At 35.4% G+C, this 23535-nt stretch overlaps 1 protein-coding gene across 2 annotated transcripts; it reads left to right on the top strand.

Moving 5' to 3' along the window:
• Positions 1-11677: 11677 nt before the first annotated feature.
• On the top strand, positions 11678-23290 carry LOC112708025 (probable manganese-transporting ATPase PDR2). 2 transcript variants are annotated; one of them, XM_025760120.3, is made up of 21 exons: positions 11678-12245; positions 12339-12431; positions 14112-14314; positions 14832-14904; positions 15000-15172; positions 15256-15427; positions 16250-16354; positions 16458-16568; positions 16666-16752; positions 16854-17036; positions 17146-17196; positions 17276-17401; positions 17687-17766; positions 18121-18229; positions 19073-19201; positions 19387-19452; positions 19554-19625; positions 20594-20745; positions 20984-21095; positions 21188-21304; positions 21817-23290. In XM_025760120.3, the coding sequence occupies exons 1-21, from the start codon at positions 11997-11999 to the stop codon at positions 22900-22902; spliced, it is 3549 nt and encodes a 1182-aa protein (XP_025615905.1). In that variant the 5' UTR covers positions 11678-11996; the 3' UTR covers positions 22903-23290. The 2 variants fall into 2 exon arrangements, with proteins under 2 accessions (XP_025615905.1, XP_072057669.1); XM_072201568.1 differs by having other exon boundaries at positions 11776-12245; positions 14057-14314.
• The last annotated feature ends 245 nt before the right edge of the window (positions 23291-23535 follow it).

Genomic DNA, 23535 nt, shown 5'->3' with positions numbered 1-23535 from the left:
TTCGATTATTAATTAAATAATTATATAAGATTTAATTTAATTTTTTATTTTTATAATAAATATCTTTTATATTAAATTACTTATTATTTTTAAATTTTAATAATTTGTCAATTAATCTGTATTCGTTATATTCTTTAAGTATTTATAAAAATATAAAAATAATAATCATAAAAATAAAAAATATTCTGACTATTAAAATACTCTTAGATTTATTAGATATTCGATTTAAACGAACGAATTTTTCTAGTTATAAAACATTAAATGGGCTTAGTAATTTTATATTTCAGATAACTTAAGATCCAATTCAACCCAGCTAACGCGTTTAATCCTGATAAAGAAAAAAAAGAGCTGTGAATTAGTGTACTAATACTAATTTAAACAAAAAAGGGCGTTTATGGATTTTTTTTCTTTGGAAAATTAACCTGTTTTCCACTTTTTTAATTAAATAAATTTGAGGAAGCCCGTATGATTTGTCGAGCTGATGTTAAATGAAATCAAACTTAAAATTAAAAATCTAAAATCACTTGATATAGGACATGTCTGACCCATTTAACTCGGGTTTAAATGAATTAGGCCGGTAGATTGAAAAGGTTCTAGTACTTGCCATTCTCAAAGGCTTTGTTTGGATATGGAAAAAAAATGAGAGAAAAAAAATGAGAGAAAAAATAAAAACAAAGTGGAGTTATTTATCGTTTTTTATTTTTAATATAGAAGATAGTATGGAATGATACAGCGTTATAGAGAATAGAGGTATTTTTCGTGCATGTGGTGTCTGGAGGACCGAAAGATTTAGAGCAAAGAACTTGATCAGGTATCTAAAAAAAATATATTTTTTAATAAAATTCGGAAGGTCCGTTTTGATTCTTAAAAAAATGGTCTAAAAATGGAAGGTCCGTTTTTATTTTAAGATAAAATCGAAAAAACCAAAATTCTAAACGGAGGGTCCGTTTTCAGTTTAAGAAAAAAAAACTATAAACGGAGGGTCGGATTTGATTTAAAAAAAAAAACTAATCGGACGGTCCGATTTGTGATCAACAAATTTCTTAACAAAGAATTTGGACAGTCCAATTTCTTCCTGCCATTGTTCAAAAAAGTCTGTCCCACAATTGTGTCTAACATTTGTATACACCATAACCAAGCACAACTCACACACTCCTACAATATAAAAAAAAATAAGTCGTTATTTATGTGTTGTTTGAATGAAGAGAAAATGGATGGAAAGAAAATAGGAATAAAATTTTCTTTTGTTTGAATGGAAAAAAAGTAAACAGAAAGAAAATCATAATAGTATAAAATTACATTAATACAATTATAATAAAATAAAATAAAATAAAAATATTTTTATTTATTTATATTTTATCGTATTTTTTAAATATTTAAAATATTATAATTTTATATATTTAATTTGAATTATTTATTTAATACATATATAATATTTAAATATAAATCTTTATTGTAATAATATATTAAAACTATTAAAACTAAATTTATATTAATAATTATTATTAATAATATAATTATGGGTAATATTGTAAATACACAAAAAATAATCTTTCTATCCTTGTTTTTTACTTGTTGTGAATGAAAAAAAATTTTGGTGAGATCCACAAAAAAATTTTCCTCTCTTCCCATTTTTTTAGGATCCAAACAAAAGAAAATAATATTTTCTATTTATTTTCCTTCCATCCTTTTTCTTTCTTCTTATTTTTTCTTAAACCAAACATAGTGTTAAGCCTTTACATTTTGTTTGGATGTTAGAAAGAAAATGAAAGAAAAGAAAATAGAAAGAAAGAAAATAAGAGGAAAGAAAATAGAAAGAAAAGTTGAGTTATTTATATGTTGTTTGGATGAATAGAAAATAGATGAAAAGAAAATAGAGTGAAAATTTTCCTTTCTTTGGATGGAAAGAAAAGTGAGAAGAAAAAAAATTATAATAGTATAAAATTATTGTTGGGTGTGACTAGGAGTGGAAAAATGCCAAGCAGCTTGTCAGAGTCTATAACTTGGCTTATTATAAAATAGACACAGATTCAAACTTTTATGAAAGTCTTAATATGTTAATAAACCAAGTCCAGACTCATTAATTAGCTTTACTGATTTGTCATATCTGGACCTGTTAATACATAATTGCATATATAAATAATTTTTTATTATTAATAAAATTATGAGATATTTTAAATTTATTATATTTAATTATAAATATTTTTGTATATTTTAAATACTTTAAAATTTGAAAATTCTTATAAATATTAAATATGACATATTACAATAAATATTTTATAAAAAAATAGTTTTTTTAAATAATATTTTTATTTTTGTAAAAAAAATTTATCAGATTTTTTAACAGATTTCAAGTCAGACCAAGTTGAATAACAGGCTTGGTACTTTAAAAAAAGCCTACAACAGACTGAAGAGCAGACTCGTATCAATTAACTACATAATAGGTTAAGTCTGTTAAGAACAAAGTTTGACTTGCCCTGACTTATTTCTACTCCTAAGTATGACTAATTTTTTGAAAGAAAAATAAAAAATTATAATTTAAATTTTCTAATTTTTATCTTATATGAATTTATTATTATAATTTAAAAATAATAAGTTTTTACTTTTTATTTTTTAACATCTTTGTTTAGAAAAATTGATCCAAGTTTTTTACTTACAAACCTTCAATTTCGTTAAATGTATTTGAATCAAGAGAAAAGAAAACAAAAACTGAAAAGAGAGAAAATTAAAAATATGTAAATATAAGATATAACCTTATTATATGACAAAATATAAATATTACATATATTTGTATTTTAATTTAATTTCAAAAGTTATATAAATTAATTTTATAATAAATACTAATTTAGTTTTTAATTTTACTTTCTTGTATTTAATATAATTAGTTTATTTACTTATTCATTTATTTATTTATTTTATTATTACTACTTATAAAAGCCATGAAAAATATTTATCAAATGAAAAATAAATAACATAAATGATAGGGTAAAATACCTAAACAAACTAAATGAAAATCAATATTACATGATAGTCTTAAATGATATAACATTATATTCATGTTTGATTTTGACAATAAAATTATATATATCGAAGCAGATCAATTCGATTTAACTTTTCTCCATATAAATCGAATTTAATGAATTAGATTTATCCATCCTTTATGTAAATCAAATTAATATAATTCGATTTATTCCTACAATATATAAATTGAATTTAATCAATTTGATTTAGTACTGGAACACATAAATTGATATTAATAGATTCGATTTACGTGAATAGGGTTTTGCATGGTTAAATCGAATCAAGTATATTCGATCTACTGCATCTGGTGTTACATATATATAGTTGAGTTAAATATCAAAGTACTTCCTGAACTTGCACTCGAGTTTCAAAGTAATTCTTGAAATTAATAATTACTCAAATTCGTCCCCAAAAGTGTCCTCCGAGACTCATAGTAGTCCCTAAAATAATTTCCGTCCATCCTTACCATTGGAGACCATTGAAACGACGTCGTTTTGTATTTATTAAAAAAAAAACGAGTCTCCCCTTTCCCTTCCCGTCCAAATTGTATTCAATTCACAAATTCCTCTTTATTGTTCAATTGCAACACACTAACGCTAAAGATTCAAGTACAATAATTAAATCAAATTGGCTAAGCTTGTGATGACCATTGAAAAAAATAGCACATGCAAGATTTACATGAATAAAACAAAATTCACCTCATCAGTCAATGGAGTCTGGGAACCAAAAATATTATAAAAGGCTGAAAATGCATGATTTTGTTCTTTGTTTAATGGAAGAGAAGGCAATAGGGTTTTACAGAAGAAAGCCATAATTTGCATCTGAGAGGAAGATAGGCCATGACTATAACTTTTCTCTTTTCTGCTACCTCCTCTCAGAAGAGGATGATAATTCTTTCCATCTTTCATGATTTCTCTCTGTGAATTAACAAATTATTATTTTGTTTCTTTTGAATTGCTTAAATAGTTATAAAGTACTGATTTTTATTGACAGTGATTATGGAAAGAAAAAGGGAAAGGGGAAGTAGAGACGGGTTAGGGAAGGAAAAAGGGAGCGTGGAAGGGAAAAGGAGAGAGAAACTAGAGAAGGGGAAAGGGACTGTAGAAGGAAAAAAGAAAGGAGAATTGGAAATGGAAAAGGGGAAGGAGAGCATGGAAGGGAAAGGAAAAGGAAAACTGAGAAAGGGGTTGGGAAAAGGGAAAGGGAGTATAGAAGGGAAAGAGAAAAGAGGATTAGGGAAGGGTGTTTTTCTTTAAAAAAAGTAAAAATAAAACGATGTCGTTTTTTGTGTTTCGATGAACGGAAAACACCTTGGGGACTAGTATCAGTTATGGAGTACAAGTTCGGGGACAAAATTGAGTAACTATTAATTTCAAGAACCACTTTGAGGCTTGATTGTAACTTCAGGGACCACTTTAAGGTTATATAAATAGGAGCTGAACGTGAAATCCTCATCATAGTGGGATTCAAAATGGCTAATGATGATAGTTTTTTAGTTCTTGCACTATAGAGGGTCGATTAAAAAAAAAAAAACGCAATCGGGAATAAAATTTACTAATAAGGATCCGTTGAATGTCTTCAACAAACCTTCTAAGAGTTTCATTATGTTTACAATACTATAATCCAAAAATTGGGATTGCATGACATTAAACGGGTGGAGAAATTATTCTATAGAATTTCAATTTTTGTTTTGCGTATGGTGTGAAGTACAATTCTTTCGTCATAAACAGTAACGAATATTCGCAAGTTATGTTCCACTATCGTCGTCAGTTTTTCGAGGAAAGGACCCCTGAGCTATTGACCAAGCTTGTAGACGTGCTATGTAGTTCGGGAGGATTGAACGAGAATCTTCACTCTACTGTAATGCCAGCTGCCTCTAGTTCAATGCCTGTTGGTTCTTCATCATCTCTGCCTGTGATTGCACCTGAGGCATTTTGGTTGCATCTCCGTCCTTTGCAGCTGATCTAAACCCATGTGTGACGGAGAAATAGGTGATAATCGACTCTTCGATGAGCTTACTATTGCGTTGGCGGGTACTCTTGTTATGATCCTAATTTTTTAGGAGGGTGGAGCACCAGATAGTGTTGAAGATGTACTGTGTGATAATGATGATGATGACGTAGAGCCCGACACGATTGCTGATGATAGTAATGATGATATATCGATGAGTATTCCAGTTGAGGGTGGTGGAGCATCTAGTTCAAGAACTCATCAGTATCCACCGCACTTTTCAACTTTAAACTTGGAGGCCATGATGCATCATGGGTTACCTGGAGTAACTTATGGATTTGGGGTCAGAGATACACAGGATATAGGAGGTCTAGCTAAGTTCTGAGTTGGTCAGCAGTTTCAGAAAAAAGAGCAGGTCGTCTTAAGTGTAAAGACTTATAGCAGCCGCCGTGGGATCCAGTACAGAATATTGGAATATGATCTTTGCAAGTACCATGGGAAGTGTAAGGATTTTGGCAACGATTACACATGGTTGATTCGGATCACTCTCCGCCAATGGAAGGGTATCTGGGAGGTAAGACCGTACAATGGACCTCAGACTTGTCTGGCCACGTCGATATCTAAAGTTCATAGGATGCTTGATTATCATGTTATTTCGGCTTTCATACTCCCTACGATTAGAGTTGATGCTGCCGTGTAGATCAAGGTGTTGTAGAATGCAATAGAGGCACATTTTAGATTCATACTGACTTATAAGATGGTTTGGTTGGCTAAGCAGAAGGTCGTTGCATAGATTTACAGAAATTGAAAAGAGTCGTTAATGAGTTGCCGAGATGGGTACTGGGTGAGCAGATAACGATGCCAGGTAGTGGTGCAGTGTTGAAGACGAGTCATGTGCGAGTTGGTGGGCAAGTCGATGAGTCATTAGGATATTTTCATCGACTTTTTTGGACATCCCCCCGTGTATCGAGGCCTTCAGGCATTGTAAGTCATTGGTTAGTATTGACACTACAAGAAAAACGCTAAGTATTGTCGGAAACAATCAGACAGTATAAATCTCGCTGGTAAATATTTACTGTCTAAATTTTTTTATCCGATGGTAATTAATGTTGGAAATTGCAACGGATTATCGTCTCAGAAAACTAATTGGTTACCAGCGGATTCATCCAACGACATTATTGGCGCTAAAAAATGTTGTTTCGCGCACTATTACCGTCGGATTATTCCTACGGTAATGTCAATTTTTTATCTTTTTTAATTTGAAATAAATGGTCAAATTTAATTCTAAACTTAAATCTTTTTCACACAGTTAGTAGTCCATTCATAAATAATAAAAAAATTTTATTTAAAATAAATAATACAATGTTCAGATAAATTAAAAGTTAAGTACATCAAATAAATACCATGAAACAATAAAATAAAAAACTAAAAACTACAGATCTAGGTAGTCGTTGTCGTCAATACCATGGCCCTAGTTGGCGACGCAGAAGGTAGTGATATCCTTATGCCACCAGCAGGAGAGTTGCCACCCACAGTAGGACCGCTGCCACCTGCAGGACCGCTGCCACCTGAGGATTGTTACCACCTGCAGGACTGCTGCCACCAACAGGGTTGATACCAGCGGTATTTGGGCTTGATACACCTCCATCTAAGCCTCTATACACTGCATCCGCTCTAGAGACTCCCTCCACTCCAGTATGAGCTCATCTATAGACATCACGTAGTTGAGAATCTCCTGATACCTCTCCCGATAATCATTAACATTCTAAGCTTGCTGCTTTAGAGCTCCTGCACTTACAGCTCCAAATCCACGCCTTCCTCGGGCTCGACAACTCGAATGGTGGCAGAGCCTGATGATGGCTTGAATGTGGATGTGCGGAGGTTGCTGGCGAAGAACGACCTCATCTCGTATATGCGGTTCTTGTTCGGTGCTAAGGCAGTCTCGTGCCAAACTGCATCGGGATTGACAACAACAGTTGCAGAGCCATTGGCGGTATCCTCCCCACCTTGCTGAGACTGCTGAGTTGTGGCCTTTAGTCTCTGTATGTAGGACTCCTGTGTAATTAACACAAGTTATTGTGATTAGTACATCGACAAATATACATTTAATCTCTAATAATTTTATAATAGAAGATAATTAGATGTATATTTACTCACATAATGGTCCTGAGATTATTGATCAACAAATATCTCTTTGTTCTCCTTGAGCGTGTGGGTGTACTTGAACATCTCTGCCAACGTCGCCTCACTATCCAACAACTTCAACTACACATGTTGCATTGAAACAATATGATTAGGATGTCGAGTATTGGTATGCAGAAGAATATAACTAAGTTATTAACAAAATTCAAGTCACTTTACATACCAGCCTGTCCTTCGTCTTCATAAAGATTGCTTAGCCACCGGTACACTCGGACGACCTGGCCGATGCCCTATTAGCTCTGTTGGTGAGACACCGATACCGGAACTTCTCATCGGTCTCCTAAGGAACAAACACCTTCTTTATGTCTGGTCGGAGCCACTGCGTCTGGTGGTCCCGCTCCTGATGAACATCATCCAGCATCTGCTGGAGCCGCCGACCTATTTTATGGTGGAATATCTTTCTGATGGTAAGGTCGTGTTCAGCGTCCCACATAAAGTGTAGTTAGAACAAAGAAACTTTAAAATTAGTTAAGTAAGATAGAAGATATAAACTAGATAAAAAGGTTTGAACTTAAAAAGTATTAATTACCGCCCATTTCTGAAACCGTCGTTCTCTGGTCTCAGCGGGGATCTTCGTGTAGTTGGGCTTGGGATGGTCGTACATCAGTTTGATGACATCAGTCATCTCCAGAGTACACGCGTTGTTATTGGTGCTAACCTAACAACCCACAAACAATAATCAACCTAAATCCAATAGATAAGAATCAATTAGCAGGAACTTTTTTCAATAAAGTTAATCATTATCATTGAAACTTAAAAACAAAAGCCAGCCAACCAAATCAACCTAAATCCACTAAAAATGAATATATTTTTAGGAACTTTCAGCAACAACCATAATCATTGAAATAGAAAACACTAAACATGAACCAAATATATCTAAATCCACTAAACAGAAATCAATTAGCAGGAACTTTCATCAACAAAATTAATCATAATTTTTGAAACTTAAAAACATAAGCCAGCCAACCAAATCAACCTAAATCCATTAAGAAGGAATCTATTTTCAGGAAATTTCAGTAACATCCATAATCATTGAAACAGGAAGCACTAAACAGACAACCAAAATAAACCTAAATCCACTAGACAGGAATCAATTAGCAGGAACTTTCATCAATAAGTTTAATCATAATCATTGAAACTTAAAAACACAAGTCAGCCAACCAAAATCAACCTAAATCCACTAAAAATGAATCTATTTCCAGGAACTTTCAGCAACAACCATAATCATTGAAACATGAAACACTAAACAGGCAACCAAATAAACATAAATCCACTTGATATGAATCAATTATTAGGAACTTTTAGCAACAATGTTAATCATAATCATTGAAACTTAAAAACCCTAACCAGCATTTAAACCTAAATCTGCTAAACTAGAATAAATTTTCAGGTACTTTTAGCGATAACCAATAAACACAAAGTCACGAAATACATGAGACTCAAATTGATATTTACCCCATGTCGTCATCAGGTCAAATCTTCAACCGTACAATGAGAGGTGATGGTGGGGGATTAGTTGCTGGCTCACTGCCATGGTTGGAATCCGGGACTACAGTATCTGTCACTAGATGCAGCGTCAACATGGATGCGGGATGCTGAGCAGCAGGAGGCGGCGTCATCGCTGTAGACGAAGGAGCGTAGTTGGGGTTAGGGACCATAATGAACGGCTGATCCGCCAAACCTGCAACTTGTGGCATCATCGAGGTAGTCATAGTCGAGGGAGAGGAGGCCGAAATCCCGGGGTTACCGGAAAAAATCCTCCCTCTATCTCGACCACGGCTAAGACCATGACCAGCAACCTGATTCGCAGCACCTCTACCTATCAATATATCTACAAATATCAAATTATCAAACAATTTCTCAGTAAAACATTCATCAACACAATAATTAATACAATTAGATAATTCCAAACTCTTCAACAATTCAAAATTGAAAACTAAATCCACTAAGATTAGAAAACCAAACTGAAGAAACTTTAAAACTTATTGAAAATTAAAATTAAAATTAAAATTCTAATCAAATCTAAAATGAATTAAACTAAAATTAAACAAATCAAATTCCATAAGGTACAATGTATCAAACTTGCAATATTAAATAACAAACATCAAACATTCAAAATTCAAAAACGTCGGTCAATGGAAAAACAAATCAAATTTCATCATTGCAAATAGTCAAAACAAGAGGAGAACAAGCAATGATTTCAAGAGATTGACCAAAATTTTTAATAAAAAGCTTTTTGAGGTATATTTACAAACATTGGCCATCCAAAGTCATAAACAACATAACTTAGCATTAACAAATAATCTTTGCAACACCAATTCACAAAGTTCAACATCAATGACACCAAAAAAAGTCAACATCATTGATCATAAATTCATTAGACAGTAGTCTAATTAATTCAAAATAGCAAAACAACAAAACAACAATTAACACAGTGAATGAGTACAATCAAATAATTAACCAAATACACTTAGCAACAATTTCTCCCTTAATTCAACCAGCAAACTGATAATAATTTCAGACACTTTCAGCAACAATTTAGAACCTGTAAATCTAAAATAAACTATCCTAACTACCTAACTATACTAAATAGAAAATTAAACCAGCTAAACTAATTAAACCAATTTAATGGACTAAAACTAACTAACAGGATTTGAAAAGGAAAAAAGTCCAAATAAAGAACCTTGAATGTAGGGTGTAGAAGGAAATAGAGAAGGAGGGAGGAAGGCAACGACACAAAGTTGTTACTGACGCTAGAGGTGGCGATCGTGAAAAGCCAGAGCAGGGAGCTGCAGGCTATGGGTTGAGAAGGGCGAAACGAGAAGGAGAAAAGGACCACAGTGACGTTGAGAGGGAGGGGAAGAAGGAGAAGAAGGCAGCATTGGCAGTGGGGGTTGATGGCGACGGAGAGGGTGGCAACGGCGGTGGTCTCGGTGGCGGCGGTTGGAGCGCGAGAGGGAAAGGGATGGTGGTAATGTTGGTGAGGGTTCGAATGAGGGGGAAGGGATGCATGATTTGAATTTACGTCATCTTTACTATCGAAAAATTTCGACGGTAAACTATTGCGGGTTACCAAAACGCATTGTTTCACTAAATCGAATCAACTTGATTCGATTTATATGTAAATAGCGTAAATCGAGTCAATTTGATTTGATTTATATAGAAATGTTTAGGACAGGGTGTGAAACCAATTCCAATTTAGAACATCTGTATAATTTTGAACTCCATTCATTTTATTAGCGTAAATGACCTTTTTTATTGGTATATTATCTCTTCAGTTTGACTTGGTTCAGATTATTCCTACTAGAATTAAAAATCAAACCAAACTAAAAAAAATTGCAAAATATTAATTTTTTAATTTTTTTATTTTGATCTATTTTATTTTATTTGTTCAATTAATCGATTTTGTTCGAATTGAATCGATTTTGAAAATCCATGTATTTACATTTTTAATTTAGAGAAAGTGTTAGGGACAACGCTAATTGTGAATAACGTAAACAACGGGTTAAAAAGAGAATGTTAAATTAAATTTAAAAATTAGATTTTTATTTAATTAGGAATAATCATATTTTTGAATTTGAATAATTAAAACTAGACAACCTAACTTTCTCTAAATACACCTTCACACTACGTTCCATTTTTTCTCATCCCACTATCACATCGCATCCTGTCTCTGCCTCCACAGTTCTCCGTCGCTGCCAAAGAGAGTTCTGACGCGAGGTGCGCGTTAAAAAGAAACATCCAGTATAGTTTATGACTATATGGATAGGAAAGAAATATTCGGTGTATATAAAAAGAAACATCTAGTATCTTATATACATGGAAAGAAACATCCATGGTATATAAAAAGAAGCATACCGTTTTACTTTCTGTGTAACATAAACCTTGAACTATATACTAACCTACTGTATACCAATGGAGTGAACGAACACCTGCGACGCGCGGTGGAAGACAAGGAATACTCGACGGCGCGATGTGGAGGCTTGGCCAGAGATACTGCATCGGAACAAATAGCAGAACGAAGATTTCGACGCGTCGAGATAGAAGAAGAGGCGCGCATTTCGCGGGCTTCAATAGCGAATAAAGAGTGGCGCGGCGTGGAGGGAGAGATAGCGATGTAGCGTCGAGCAGCGGCGACGAACCATGTAGATGAAGCAGCGGTGGCGCAGAGAAGCTTCGTGACTGGTGACGGTGGACGACAGTACAAGGGGAGATAACGCTAGGAATGATGAAATTAGGGTTTAGTGCAGGTAAACGGTAAAAGTGAAAATAAGGATGGATAATTAGGTTGAGATTATTGGACCTGAGAGCAGCCCTTTATTTACATTATTCGTAATTTTTGTTATCTCTCTAGCAGAATTCTTTAATTTAAGGTGATATATAGGACATTTATGTGAACAAAATTTTTGAAAATCTTAAAAAGTAAAAAAATTTTACCAACTTAAATGTTCAATCCAAAATCTGTTGAGATCAAATTGGAATCTAAAATAAATTAAAAATGCTAAAATGTTAAGAATCAAAGAATTTGTGCAAGGTTAATTTAGAACAAGAAACAAGCAATGCAGCTTTACTAGTTAAGTTACTAAAATCATCGTAGTAACCGCAGTAATCACTAATCAGTAATCAGCCCCAAAAAAGCTGGGAACTGAAGACACTTTTCTCTAACTTTCTTCGAAAACCTCAAAACCCCGAACTTATCTTTTCCCCAAATCTCAGTTTCCTCTAATTCCCTTCAGATCTGAACTCAAAAACCCTAATCATCCTTCGATCTTACGATTCGATTCCACAGCTGCCGTAACCGTTTATTCTTCGGCTGCGGCGCAATGTCGAGCTTCCACGTCGGCGGCAAGGTGGTTGACCGCGTCGATTTGATGCGGAAGAAACAACTGCCGTGGCGACTCGACGTTTGGCCCTTCGCTGTTCTCTACGGCGTATGGCTCGCCTCGATCCTCCCGAGCCTGGACTTCGTCGACGCCGCCATCGTTTTCGGCGGCCTCGTTGCTCTCCATATCCTCGTTTGGCTTTTCACTGGTTGGTCCGTTGATTTCAAGTGTTTTGCACATTTCAGCAAGGTACGGCACGCGCGTGTTCTAGACGCTGTTGCTTTGCGTTGATGATCAGCGGAGTTTTTTTATATCTTTTTCTTTGTGTGTTTTTGCATTCAGGTCAGAGATATTCACCAAGCTGATTCTTGCAAGATAACGCCGGCGAAGTTTTCCGGTTCCAAAGAGGTCGTGCCGCTCAGGTTTCGGAAAATTGTAAGCTTGCGGTTTAGGATCGATTTAGTTTTTGTTTGAAATGGATGTACTTGTTATTATCTGAAGTAGTGTTTGCTAGACTTGCCTTTAAGTGTTTGACTGCGTTTTGAGTGATTGGGGATGAATTGAACTGCAGTTGTTAGACCTGATTTTGCGGTTTTGTTTTGTGATGAGAAGTGAGGTATACATTGGGATGTGCATTTCTTGGTGTTGTTGACTTGAATGAGGACAGTGTTACTGGATGGAAGACTTAAAGGTATATTTGGAATTCGACTGTGTGATAATTGAACACTGTTCGTGTCCTTATATTTGGACTATAGGATGGATGGGAGTGACTGTTTCTCTTCTTCTGGATATCTGTATTGCTTTATCTGGGAATTTGTGTTTATCGATACAAAATAATGAACTGGAGAATTTGGATGGTAGTTTGGTGAGTTGTGGAGTTTGTATGTGGAATTTACCTTGTAAGCTGGTTGGTTTTGAGTGAACTGGGATGGAAAATGGTTGGGTGCAAACTTGAATGAGAATGCAGGTCCCCAGGGGAAAAAGGGGGGAGGGGTTTGATTTATTTTATGTATTTTGGCATGTGGCTGGAGTGCAGGTATGGTTACTACTTACTAGAAGTCTAGAACTAATACAAGTTGCATACATCCAGGGATTTATTGCAACTCCTCATATGCTGATATATAGGTTTTGAGAGGTGTAGAAGACAGAGCTTTGATAAGTGTTATGCATTAACCAGATGCTTATGTTTTGTAAAGGAAGGCCAGAATTTTCAATGTCAGTTTTTTCTGTTACCTTGTTTACAGCATGGGTGATCATCTTAGATTCTTTATGATGTTGGGATGATGGTTATTTTAGAGGGTGTGCCTTGATCCTGGCATACGGTTGTTACATTGTGAATTAGAGGTCATGGGTTCAAATCCTAAAAGTAGCCTCTCCGACTTGTGAGGGTAGGGTCACGTATATCTACATTGGATCCCCCCTCCCCACCCCACACAAAACGGCCATGCAAACCAAAAAATTCGAAGTGTTTTTAAGCAATTGATAGGGAATCACGATGTTCAGGTTTGAAAAGAATAGACAATCCTATTTGTGCAATTGTAGCTTAGTTTGTTTGACACATGCTTGTTATTGCATATCGGTATTTAGTGACCTTTGTTGTGCACTATTGTGAATTCTTACTTTGATAATTCTCCATATATCTAAAGTAGAATGCACCTTGAATATGCACGAGGTACTTGGTTGTCTTATTCTCTTTTTTCTTTGTTTCTTAAGGAACCAGCAGGTTAGCTTTTTCGGGTAAGAAAGGAATAAGTAGATGTGCCTATATGTACATATTTGCTTACCTTATATCCGAAATGCGTGTTTTGATATCATATTTGTATTTGCTAATTGTAGTTGTGCCCACTTGTGATTCCTTACTTTGATATTTCTCAACATGTCTAAAGCAGACTGCACTGTGAATATGCAATGCATCCTTTTGCTTGATATTTAAAATCAGCTTGTTGCATGCTAGCTCTGCTTACTAGTTTTGAGGTGTGCATGCTCTGAATCCATCTATCTGTTGCCTCCTGGACTTTCAGATGGAGTTTTTATTTTGTTTTACCCGTTTCATCTTTTAGATGCTCTTGGTTTGGTTGCCTACAAGGTTAAGTGTTTGCATCAATGCATCTGTAGCCTGCAGGTTCTTCATCGGCGACGGATCTGGAGGAGATTTACTTTGAGTTTAGAAAACAGTGTTTTGTATTTTCAAATGAGAAGGGAACATTTTGCAAACTTTCTTATCCTACAAAGGAAACATTTGGACATTATCTCAAGTGTAGTGGGCATGGCTCTGAAGCTAAAATCCTTGCTGCTACAGAGAAATGGGGGCGGAATGTGTGAGTTTCCTTTTACTTTGTCCTTTATTATAAATTGGCAAGTATGCTTTTTGTCCCTAACGTTTTATTTTTTTTCAAAAGTACTCCTAACGTTTAATTTCATTTAATTTTGTTCCTAACTTTTTTGATTCATTCAATTTTGTCCCTAATGTTTTTGATTTGTTTCAAAACTACCCCATACGTTTTCAATTTTGTTCCTAATATTTTAGATGGATTCAACGTCCATGGGTAATTTTGATGCAAATAAAAAACATTAGTGTCAAAATTGAGTGCAATTAAACGTTAGGGGTATTTTTGAAGAAAATCACAAACGTTAGGGACATAAAACATACTTTACCCTTGTAAATTTCATTTGCATCTACTGCCCCGCATAACAATTTGTGGTGCTGAACTTAACTACAATTGATGCAATGGCCTACTTTTGACAATCTTGATTACCTTTTACTTTTTAATCCGTGCTCTAATCATTTTGTTTATTAGTATTGCCCTCTATAATGTCTGCATATCGATATTGCAGATTTGATTATCCTCAGCCAACCTTTCAGAAATTGATGAAAGAGCATTGCATGGAGCCTTTTTTTGTTTTTCAGGTATTCGTTCTGTATTGCTTTATTTCTTCATTTCTCTTATATGTCTATATTTTCCTTGCTAACTCTTAACTAGTTTCTGCTTCTATCTTGATCAGGTTTTCTGTGTGGGTCTCTGGTGTTTGGATGAATATTGGTATTACAGTTTGTTCACTCTATTTATGCTGTTTATGTTTGAATCAACCATGGCAAAGAGTCGGTTGAAGACTCTTACTGAGTTAAGGCGTGTTAGAGTGGATAGTCAGATCCTTATGGTCCATCGTGGTGGCAAGTATGTTGTCTCATTTTGTAAACTCAATATTTAGTTTCAATGGAGTAAATTTTATTTTTCCTTACATATTGTGTGGATTATAGGTGGGTTAAACTCTCTGGTACGGATCTTTTGCCTGGGGATGTTGTCTCTATAGGACGCTCTTCTGGTCAGAATGGCGAGGAGAAGTCTGTACCTGCAGACATGCTTATATTGGCTGGAAATGCAATTGTGAATGAAGCTATTCTGACAGGCGAGTCTACTCCTCAATGGAAGGTGTTTCTCTTTTCTGATCTACTCTCTATGGATATATGATATTTAAAAATATAAAGTCATTTGTTGGGGTTGGTGATTATATTTTGTTAAACTGAGTAGATGACCCCTTACCTGTTTGGCAAATTGGAACATCTATTTCTTTCCTGGTTTAGACATTGTTGCCTGCTGTAGTAGTAATTTGTTGACGGCCCCTTGGAAATGGCATACAATTCTGCTGGTTATATATCCTGTTTGATAGACAATTATGAAAATTCAGTTTTAACATGTATGCTGAGCAACTTGTTTAGATGGATATTACTGGTATGATGTGGTTTGTTGCCCAGCCTCCTTTGCAAACTGCTAAGCTCTAATTGAGTTTTAACTTTTAAGCTGATCAACTTGTTTAGATGGATATTACTGATATGATAGAAAATTTTGCTCAATATGTGGTTTCTTGTCCAGCCTTCTGTGCAAACTAATTGAGAAACCTGTAAGCTGAGTAACTTCTTTAGTCGGATGTTTCTGATATGATCAAATATTATGCTCAATATGTGGTTTGTTGCCAGTGTCCTATGCGACCTGCTGTGTCTGATTGGATCGCCCCTGTTTTCATGTCCATTTTTCTATATATAACAGTGTTGATCCTATGCAGTTTATGATTTTGTTCTTTCATAATTTTGAATATCTATGCATGTCCAGCTGTCCATGTTTACTTGTGACATAATGTATCTGACTATTGAGGATTCATTATTGTCCCCGGCCCAAACGTTCCCATGAAAGAGAGAGTGCTGGATCATACATTGTTCATGGATGATTCTCATTTAGATTTGAACATCCTTGTAGGTTTCAATCACGGGAAGGGGAAACGAGGAGAAGCTGTCAATTAGGCGAGATAAAAGTCATGTCTTATTTGGTGGAACCAAAATACTGCAGCACACTCCAGATAAGGTGATTTCAGGCTAGGAAATTTATACATTTTCGATTGATGTGAAGGTGGTTATTCTCATGCTTTCTGATCTTGTTTCTTTTTGGCAAATCTTGCTGGATTCAGACTTTCCCTCTGAAAACGCCTGATGGTGGCTGCCTGGCTGTTGTGCTTAGAACGGGGTTCGAAACTAGTCAAGGAAAGTTGATGCGAACAATCTTATTCTCCACAGAAAGGGTAAATTGATGCAGTTTATTTTGCCCAAGCATGTAACCCCAGTGCCTTTTTTTATGAAGTGATGTATTTTCTTGGCTTTCTAAATTTTATATCACAGGTTACTGCCAATAGCTGGGAAAGTGGACTGTTCATCTTATTCTTGGTTGTATTTGCTCTGATTGCTGCTGGTTATGTGCTTATCAAGGTTTTCCCCTCTCCTCTTCACTTCTTATACGAGAACTGAAAGGTCACAGTTGACATGGCTTGGTCTGAATAGTGAATTGTGATGTTAATTGTATGGTGCAGGGATTAGAGGATCCCACAAGAAGCAAGTACAAACTTATACTAAGTTGTTCACTTATTGTTACTTCTGTGATTCCGCCCGAGTTACCGATGGAGTTATCAATTGCTGTAAATACTTCCTTGATTGCATTGGCGCGACGTGGGATTTTTTGCACAGAGCCTTTCCGAATACCATTTGCTGGGAAGGTACCTGGAGTGTTGCCACTATTTTTTCTGCTCTTGTACATCCTTTCCTTGTTATATGTGGCTTATATATTCACAGTGGTACTTGTTGAATTTTTGAACTTGCCAATAGGTTGATATATGTTGTTTTGACAAGACTGGGACACTGACATCTGATGACATGGTATGCTATCAGCGGTGGTATTTACCTAGCCATTGAGACCATACTCTGTTCCATAACTTTTCTCCCCACTATGATGTAGGAATTTTCTGGAGTTGTTGGTTTGAATGGAACCACTGATTTGGAATCTGACATGAGTAGAGTGCCAGTGCGAACTGTGGAAATCCTGGCTTCTTGCCATGCTTTGGTATTTGTTGATAATAAGCTGGTATGCATCTCTCTCTCTCTCTCTCTCTCTCTCTCTCTCTCTCTCTCTCTCTCAGTTCTAGTGCTTAGTAAAACACAGTAGCTTGTCACATTTCAGAGAGTGTGTGTTTGTATATATAATGTAGATTTTTGTAAGTAAACTTGATCATTATTAGTTTTTTTTAACGTTATCTTTCATAATTCTGGATAGAGAGCTAGCAGGACTTGTATATATGTTTATTTATCCTTTCTATTGTTTTTTGTTTACTATGTTCAACATTCCTATGCATTCCTTAATGTTCAACAGGTTGGTGATCCTCTTGAGAAGGCTGCACTTAAGGGAATTGATTGGAGTTATAAATCTGATGAGAAGGCTGTTCCAAAAAAGTAAGTTAAATCTATTTTTGCTGTTCAATTCTGCATGTCCTCTCTATGATTTAGATAAATAATTTTTCAGTTCAGTTGTCTTTTTAATCCATGTGAGATTTATGACATAGAAACTTTTTATGATTGGGTTGATACAGTTACGATAGAACAATGACATAGTTTTTTTTTCTTTGACTGGAATGACATATAGTTATTGTAAAAGATTATGTGATTGTGTGATTATGTTACAAATAGCCTTTATGATATCTTTTGGTTTATATTCATGTTTTCTCAGATTTTGTGCTTTTCCTTTGTAACTTTTGCAGCTCTCTATACATTGTGTTTGATTTGTCATGATATGTTTTCAAATTGTAGGGGTAGTGGCCAACCTGTCCAAATTGTTCAGCGGTACCATTTTGCATCTCACTTAAAACGAATGGCTGTTATTGTTCGCATTCAGGAGGAGTTTTTTGCCTTTGTGAAGGTTTGCTGGTTGCTTATCGTCCTGTTTTAATATCTGTAATATTCTATTCATGCATGTTACATAATCAAATCCTTTCGATTTAAGTTGGGGCACGTCTCTTTTGATTCTAGAATAGGATGACGATAATACCCACTGTTGTTTCTTTAGTTCTTTTGTTGTTTTCTTGGGTCAAAGTGTTGGTTGCCAGTTAAATATAACATGTTTCACTATTTTCGGTTATTGCAATATTTTTGTTTTATATATGCTGATACTATTGTAAAAAAGTTATTGTAAAAAATTTCACATAAATCTTTGGCCATCCTGTCTTGATTGAATTATATTTACATGTATTAGCGCTTATTATATGTTAATTTTAAAATTAAACCCTACTATTTGATTACAAAACGCTCATTTTCTATTGTTTCTCTCTTTTGCTACCTGAACTTATAACTAATCCATTCATGTTGAATGCTGCAGTAAGTGTTGGTAAATAATAGTTAATGTCATCACTGCAATTATTTATCTTGTTTTGGTGGAATGGGGTTTGGCAGTTGGGTCTATTGATTTTGGCTGACCAGTAAACTTAACCTGATTTATGTAGAGCTTTTATGGATGTGGCATTCTACAATGAAGTATGTGTAGGAACTGGTGCCAGTGCCATTCAAAATCCTGGAGTCTTTTCATTCTGATTTCCAAGTTTTTTTTTTCCTTTATTTTTTCCCTATTACTCTTTATTGCTTGGTTGATCAACAATGAACCTTACTGTGCATGCATCTTTATGTTATGGAAGATGTTTAAACTCTAGGAACTAGTGTGCTTTGGCCTTTAACGAATCCATCTAATGAAGTCATTATGGACTTTCAGGGTGCCCCAGAAATTATTCAAGATAGGCTCATTGACGTACCACCATCATATGTTGAAACCTACAAGAAGTATACGCGTCAGGGGTCTCGTGTTCTTGCTTTGGCCTACAAGTCTCTTCCTGACATGACAGTATGAATCTCATGGGTTCACTCTTTTTACATATATCCAACTTTCTTTTTTGTTTCATGTTAATAAGTGTATTGGACATTCCTTTTTCCCCATTCTGCTTCTCCGCTCTCCCTTTGTTTTCCTTCATCATTAGCTACCACCTTTATGCTTTCAACTGTTGCTAACTATATCTTTAATTCTTGAAGGTCAGTGAAGCTAGAGGCTTGGATAGGGATGGAGTAGAGAGTGGACTTACTTTTGCTGGTTTTGTGGTAATTAATCTACCTCCTCCTCATATTCATTAATCATTATCGTCAATGCACATAATTTTTCTTGTTGACATGATACTAAGTTGGTATTAAGTTATTTTCAGGTATTTAATTGTCCTATAAGGTCAGATTCGGCCATTGTTTTATCCGAACTGAAAGGGTCTTCACATGACTTGGTAAGTAGGCTTTGATTCATCAACTTCTCTTGGAAAAACGCTAGTTCATTCTTGGCTGTGAAAGACTTCCTTGTAGACAACCTAAAAGCTCAAGTATCTAGTGGGAGTCAGCTTCCCTTCTTGAAAATTCGCTATTTTGTTTTATGGTGTCAATATCTGTGTCAGAGGTGCTTCGGATTATTGATTGATTTGTATATGATCAACAAATTTGGAATTGAGCACATTCAGGCCAGTAGAATCCATTATTTAACTTTCTTGTAGTAAGGTTCTAGCAATAACACCTTAAAAGGACAGAATCATACACATGAATATATCAAGGTGGATGGGCATACCAAGTTCAGTAAGAATAATAAGATTAGAGATTAGATCATTAAAGAGAATGAAGTGTTTATAATAGAACATCATAGCATTGTTTTATCCGTGTAATTAACCATAAGTGAGATAAAACTGGGGTTTGTGGATACAAGGTTGGGGTAGCTCGTATAAAATAGAAGACATTAATAATGCGAAGTCAATAACAGATGATTTGGAAATGTGAAACTGTTCATGGGTAGAGGGAAACCATTAAAGATGTGATGTTGAACCATTAGGAATTAGTCTTTTAGCAGGACCAAATCCTTGTTAATTTTTTTATTGAACTCCAAAAATTTTTAGTACAAAAGTTTTATGATTAGAGTTCAATCAAGAATGGAAATACTGCCACTCAATTACTTAAATAAACACTCATACATTTTTATTGGGGTATTGTCTTTTGGTTAGCTTGCCTGCTTTTTTTTAATAATACTCGAGGATTTTGGTAAGCAATGTTTGATCTATTGTATTCTATTGATTTATGTTAACCACCTCTGAACCCCCTTCTTTTTTGGGTGGGGCAGATGGATAGCTTGGTATGCTATATTTAGGAGCTTCTTGGTCCTTACTTAACTGTAACAACTAACCAAAGACATCTTTCTCTACGGAATTGATAGGTGATGATTACTGGTGACCAAGCTCTGACAGCTTGCCATGTTGCCAGCCAAGTTCATATTATATCAAAACCTACATTAATCCTTGGCCCAGCAAGTGATGGTGTGGGATATAAATGGATGTCCCCTGATGAGACTGCAAATATTCCCTACAGGTATTTTTCTCATTTTTCCTGGTTGCACTATCTTCTCTCTGATTTTTTGTTGCGTTGTTTTTAACTTCTATAATTTGCTTTCTTAGTTAGTTTTCTGTGTTTTGTGATAAAGGTATATTATATCCGTCTCTCTGCCAAATAATTAAACTCTAGTTCTTGGACCCTACCGTTTCCAAGCTTATTTTAGAAGTCATGCGTATCTCATATTCTAAAACGATCACATATTAATTGATTTCAGCGAGAAAGAGGTTGAGTCTTTATCGGAAACTCATGATCTGTGTGTTGGAGGTGATTGCTTTGAAATGTTGCAACAGTCATCAGCTCATCTTCGAGTTATTCCTTATGTGAAGGTTCTGATCTATTTTTAATGACTAAACATTAGAGCTGAGTTTTTGGTACTGCAATTATCATGAGTCATGACATTGTTGAATTGTTATTTCAGGTGTTTGCTAGAGTTGCACCTGAACAGAAAGAACTTATCCTGACCACTTACAAGACAGTGGGACGGATAACTTTGATGTGTGGGGATGGAACCAATGATGTTGGGGCATTGAAACAGGTTATTGGTGTTTATAGCTTTTTTCCCCCCATGATTTTGCTAAGAAAAATGACGAGAAAATATAGAAAGCACTGAAAATAAAAACAAAGACCAATCAGGCCCTAAGTTTTCAGTCTGTTGACAAATTACAACCTCTGCATCTACCAAGAAAACAAGCATATTCAAAAACCTCATATGGAAGTAACTGCAACTATTTTTGGATATCTAAATGAGATTGCTTTCTTTTAATAAATCTCTTGCATTAAGACAATATGTCTGCATGGTTTGTTTTGGATTTAAAACAGCTTATAATCACAAGTTTTTTTAGATGGATTTTGAAAGTAAGTGATTATGACCGCTCTGATATTTTTCTTAGTTAGTCAAATATATGTTTGCATCGACATTCTATATATTATCATTGGTTGTAACCTGTGATACTAATAGTCTCATAGTCGCATCATAATAGCTCTTTAGTAACTTGCAAGTATCTTTTACCAAGAAGCTGAATAACTCAAGTCTAACTTATAATTTAGGCCCATGTAGGAGTTGCTCTTCTAAATGCGATGCCTCCAACTCAAAGTGGAAGCTCCTCTAAAGAGTCAGCTGGGGAAGAAGGTTCAAAATCTGTCAAAACGAAGAAATCCAGGCCTGCACTAGAAGCGCCTGGAAAGAGTGGAGAAGGCACTTCAAAAGCCACAGTTGTTTCAAAATCAGATCCTATCAACCGTCATCAGGCAGCTGTTGATATGCAACGACAGAAGCTCAAGAAGATGTTTGAAGAGCTTAACGAGGAAGATGGCCGTGCCCCCGTTGTCAAGCTTGGTGATGCGTCAATGGCATCCCCTTTCACTGCAAAGCATGCATCTGTTGCTCCCACCACTGACATAATTCGTCAAGGTCGGAGTACCCTGGTGACAACCCTCCAGATGTTTAAAATTTTGGGCCTCAACTGCCTTGCTACTGCATATGTGTTGAGTGTCATGTATCTGGATGGTGTCAAACTAGGTGATGTGCAGGCCACAATAAGTGGTGTCTTCACTGCTGCGTTTTTCCTCTTTATCTCCCATGCCCGCCCTCTTCCCACCCTCTCAGCTGAACGGCCCCACCCCAATATCTTCTGTGCTTATGTTTTCCTTTCCCTTATGGGGCAATTTGCCATTCACTTATTATTCTTGATCTCATCTGTGAAAGAGGCTGAAAAATACATGCCAGATGAATGCATCGAACCAGATGCAGATTTTCATCCCAACTTGGTCAACACTGTTTCATACATGGTCAGCATGATGCTTCAGGTTGCTACTTTTGCCGTGAACTACATGGGCCATCCCTTCAACCAGAGTATCTCAGAAAACAAGCCGTTCCGGTATGCTCTTATAGCAGCCTTAGGTTTCTTTACAGCGATTACATCCGATCTCTTCAGGGACTTAAATGACTGGTTGAAGTTGGTGCCACTGCCAGTGGGATTGAGGGACAAACTATTAATATGGGCACTTCTAATGTTTTTGATATGCTACTCATGGGAGAGACTATTGAGATGGGCCTTCCCTGGTAAGATCCCTGCATGGAAGAAGCGCCAAAGGCACGCGGTATCTAACTTTGAAAAGAAAAAAGAGGTCTAAGTGGTGGAGAGATGTGATAAAAGAGAATACGGTTACCATGGGCAATGCAGTGATGGTTAGGTCAGAGACTTGAGCTAGTTAGGAGAAATACTTGGCACGATGAATTTTGTTAGTCTCATAGTTATTTTCCCATGATGGACGGAGAGATTATCTAATGTCAAAATCATTTTTGGGAGAAAGGTATGAATTTTAGTGCTCGTGCCCTCCCTAGTTATCTCAGATGTTTTGCTTAGTACAGGAGTTTTTTATTGTTTAAATGCTACTATTCATTTTACCAAACACAGGAACGAACTTAAACTAATTTTCCTTTGCAACTTCTTACCAAGTTAAACGAGTTTATTTGAATATTTGGATCAATGATAAGAACGTGTTTAATTGCATTTGTTAAGTATGGTGTTAGAGATTTACTTCTAGCTTGGTGGAAATTACAAGACCTATTTTGAAATATGTGAACATGAGAATTCGATTATATAGACATTTGTATAAACATTTTTTATTTTGGGTGTTATAAAGAGAGAAATAAAGCAAAGCAACTAGGCAAAGTATTTGACCAGGTTGTGTTAATAATTGCTGAAGAACCCTTGGTCCTATATAAGTATATAATAATGTCTACATTACTGGTTTACAACATCT

Source organism: Arachis hypogaea, chromosome 8 (genome assembly GCF_003086295.3).
Source record: "Arachis hypogaea cultivar Tifrunner chromosome 8, arahy.Tifrunner.gnm2.J5K5, whole genome shotgun sequence".
NCBI classification, from domain to species: domain Eukaryota; kingdom Viridiplantae; phylum Streptophyta; class Magnoliopsida; order Fabales; family Fabaceae; genus Arachis; species Arachis hypogaea.
This window is presented reverse-complemented; position numbering and strand designations above follow the sequence as displayed.

Coding starts and splice junctions, on each gene's coding strand:
- LOC112708025 (XM_025760120.3), top strand. CDS start 11,997: ATGTCGAGCTTCCACGTCGGCGGCAAGGTGGTTGACCGCGTCGATTTG. Junction 14,315..14,831: donor GAGAAATGGGGGCGGAATGT/GTGAGTTTCCTT, acceptor TCGATATTGCAG/ATTTGATTATCCTCAGCCAA. Junction 17,197..17,275: donor CACTGACATCTGATGACATG/GTATGCTATCAG, acceptor ACTATGATGTAG/GAATTTTCTGGAGTTGTTGG.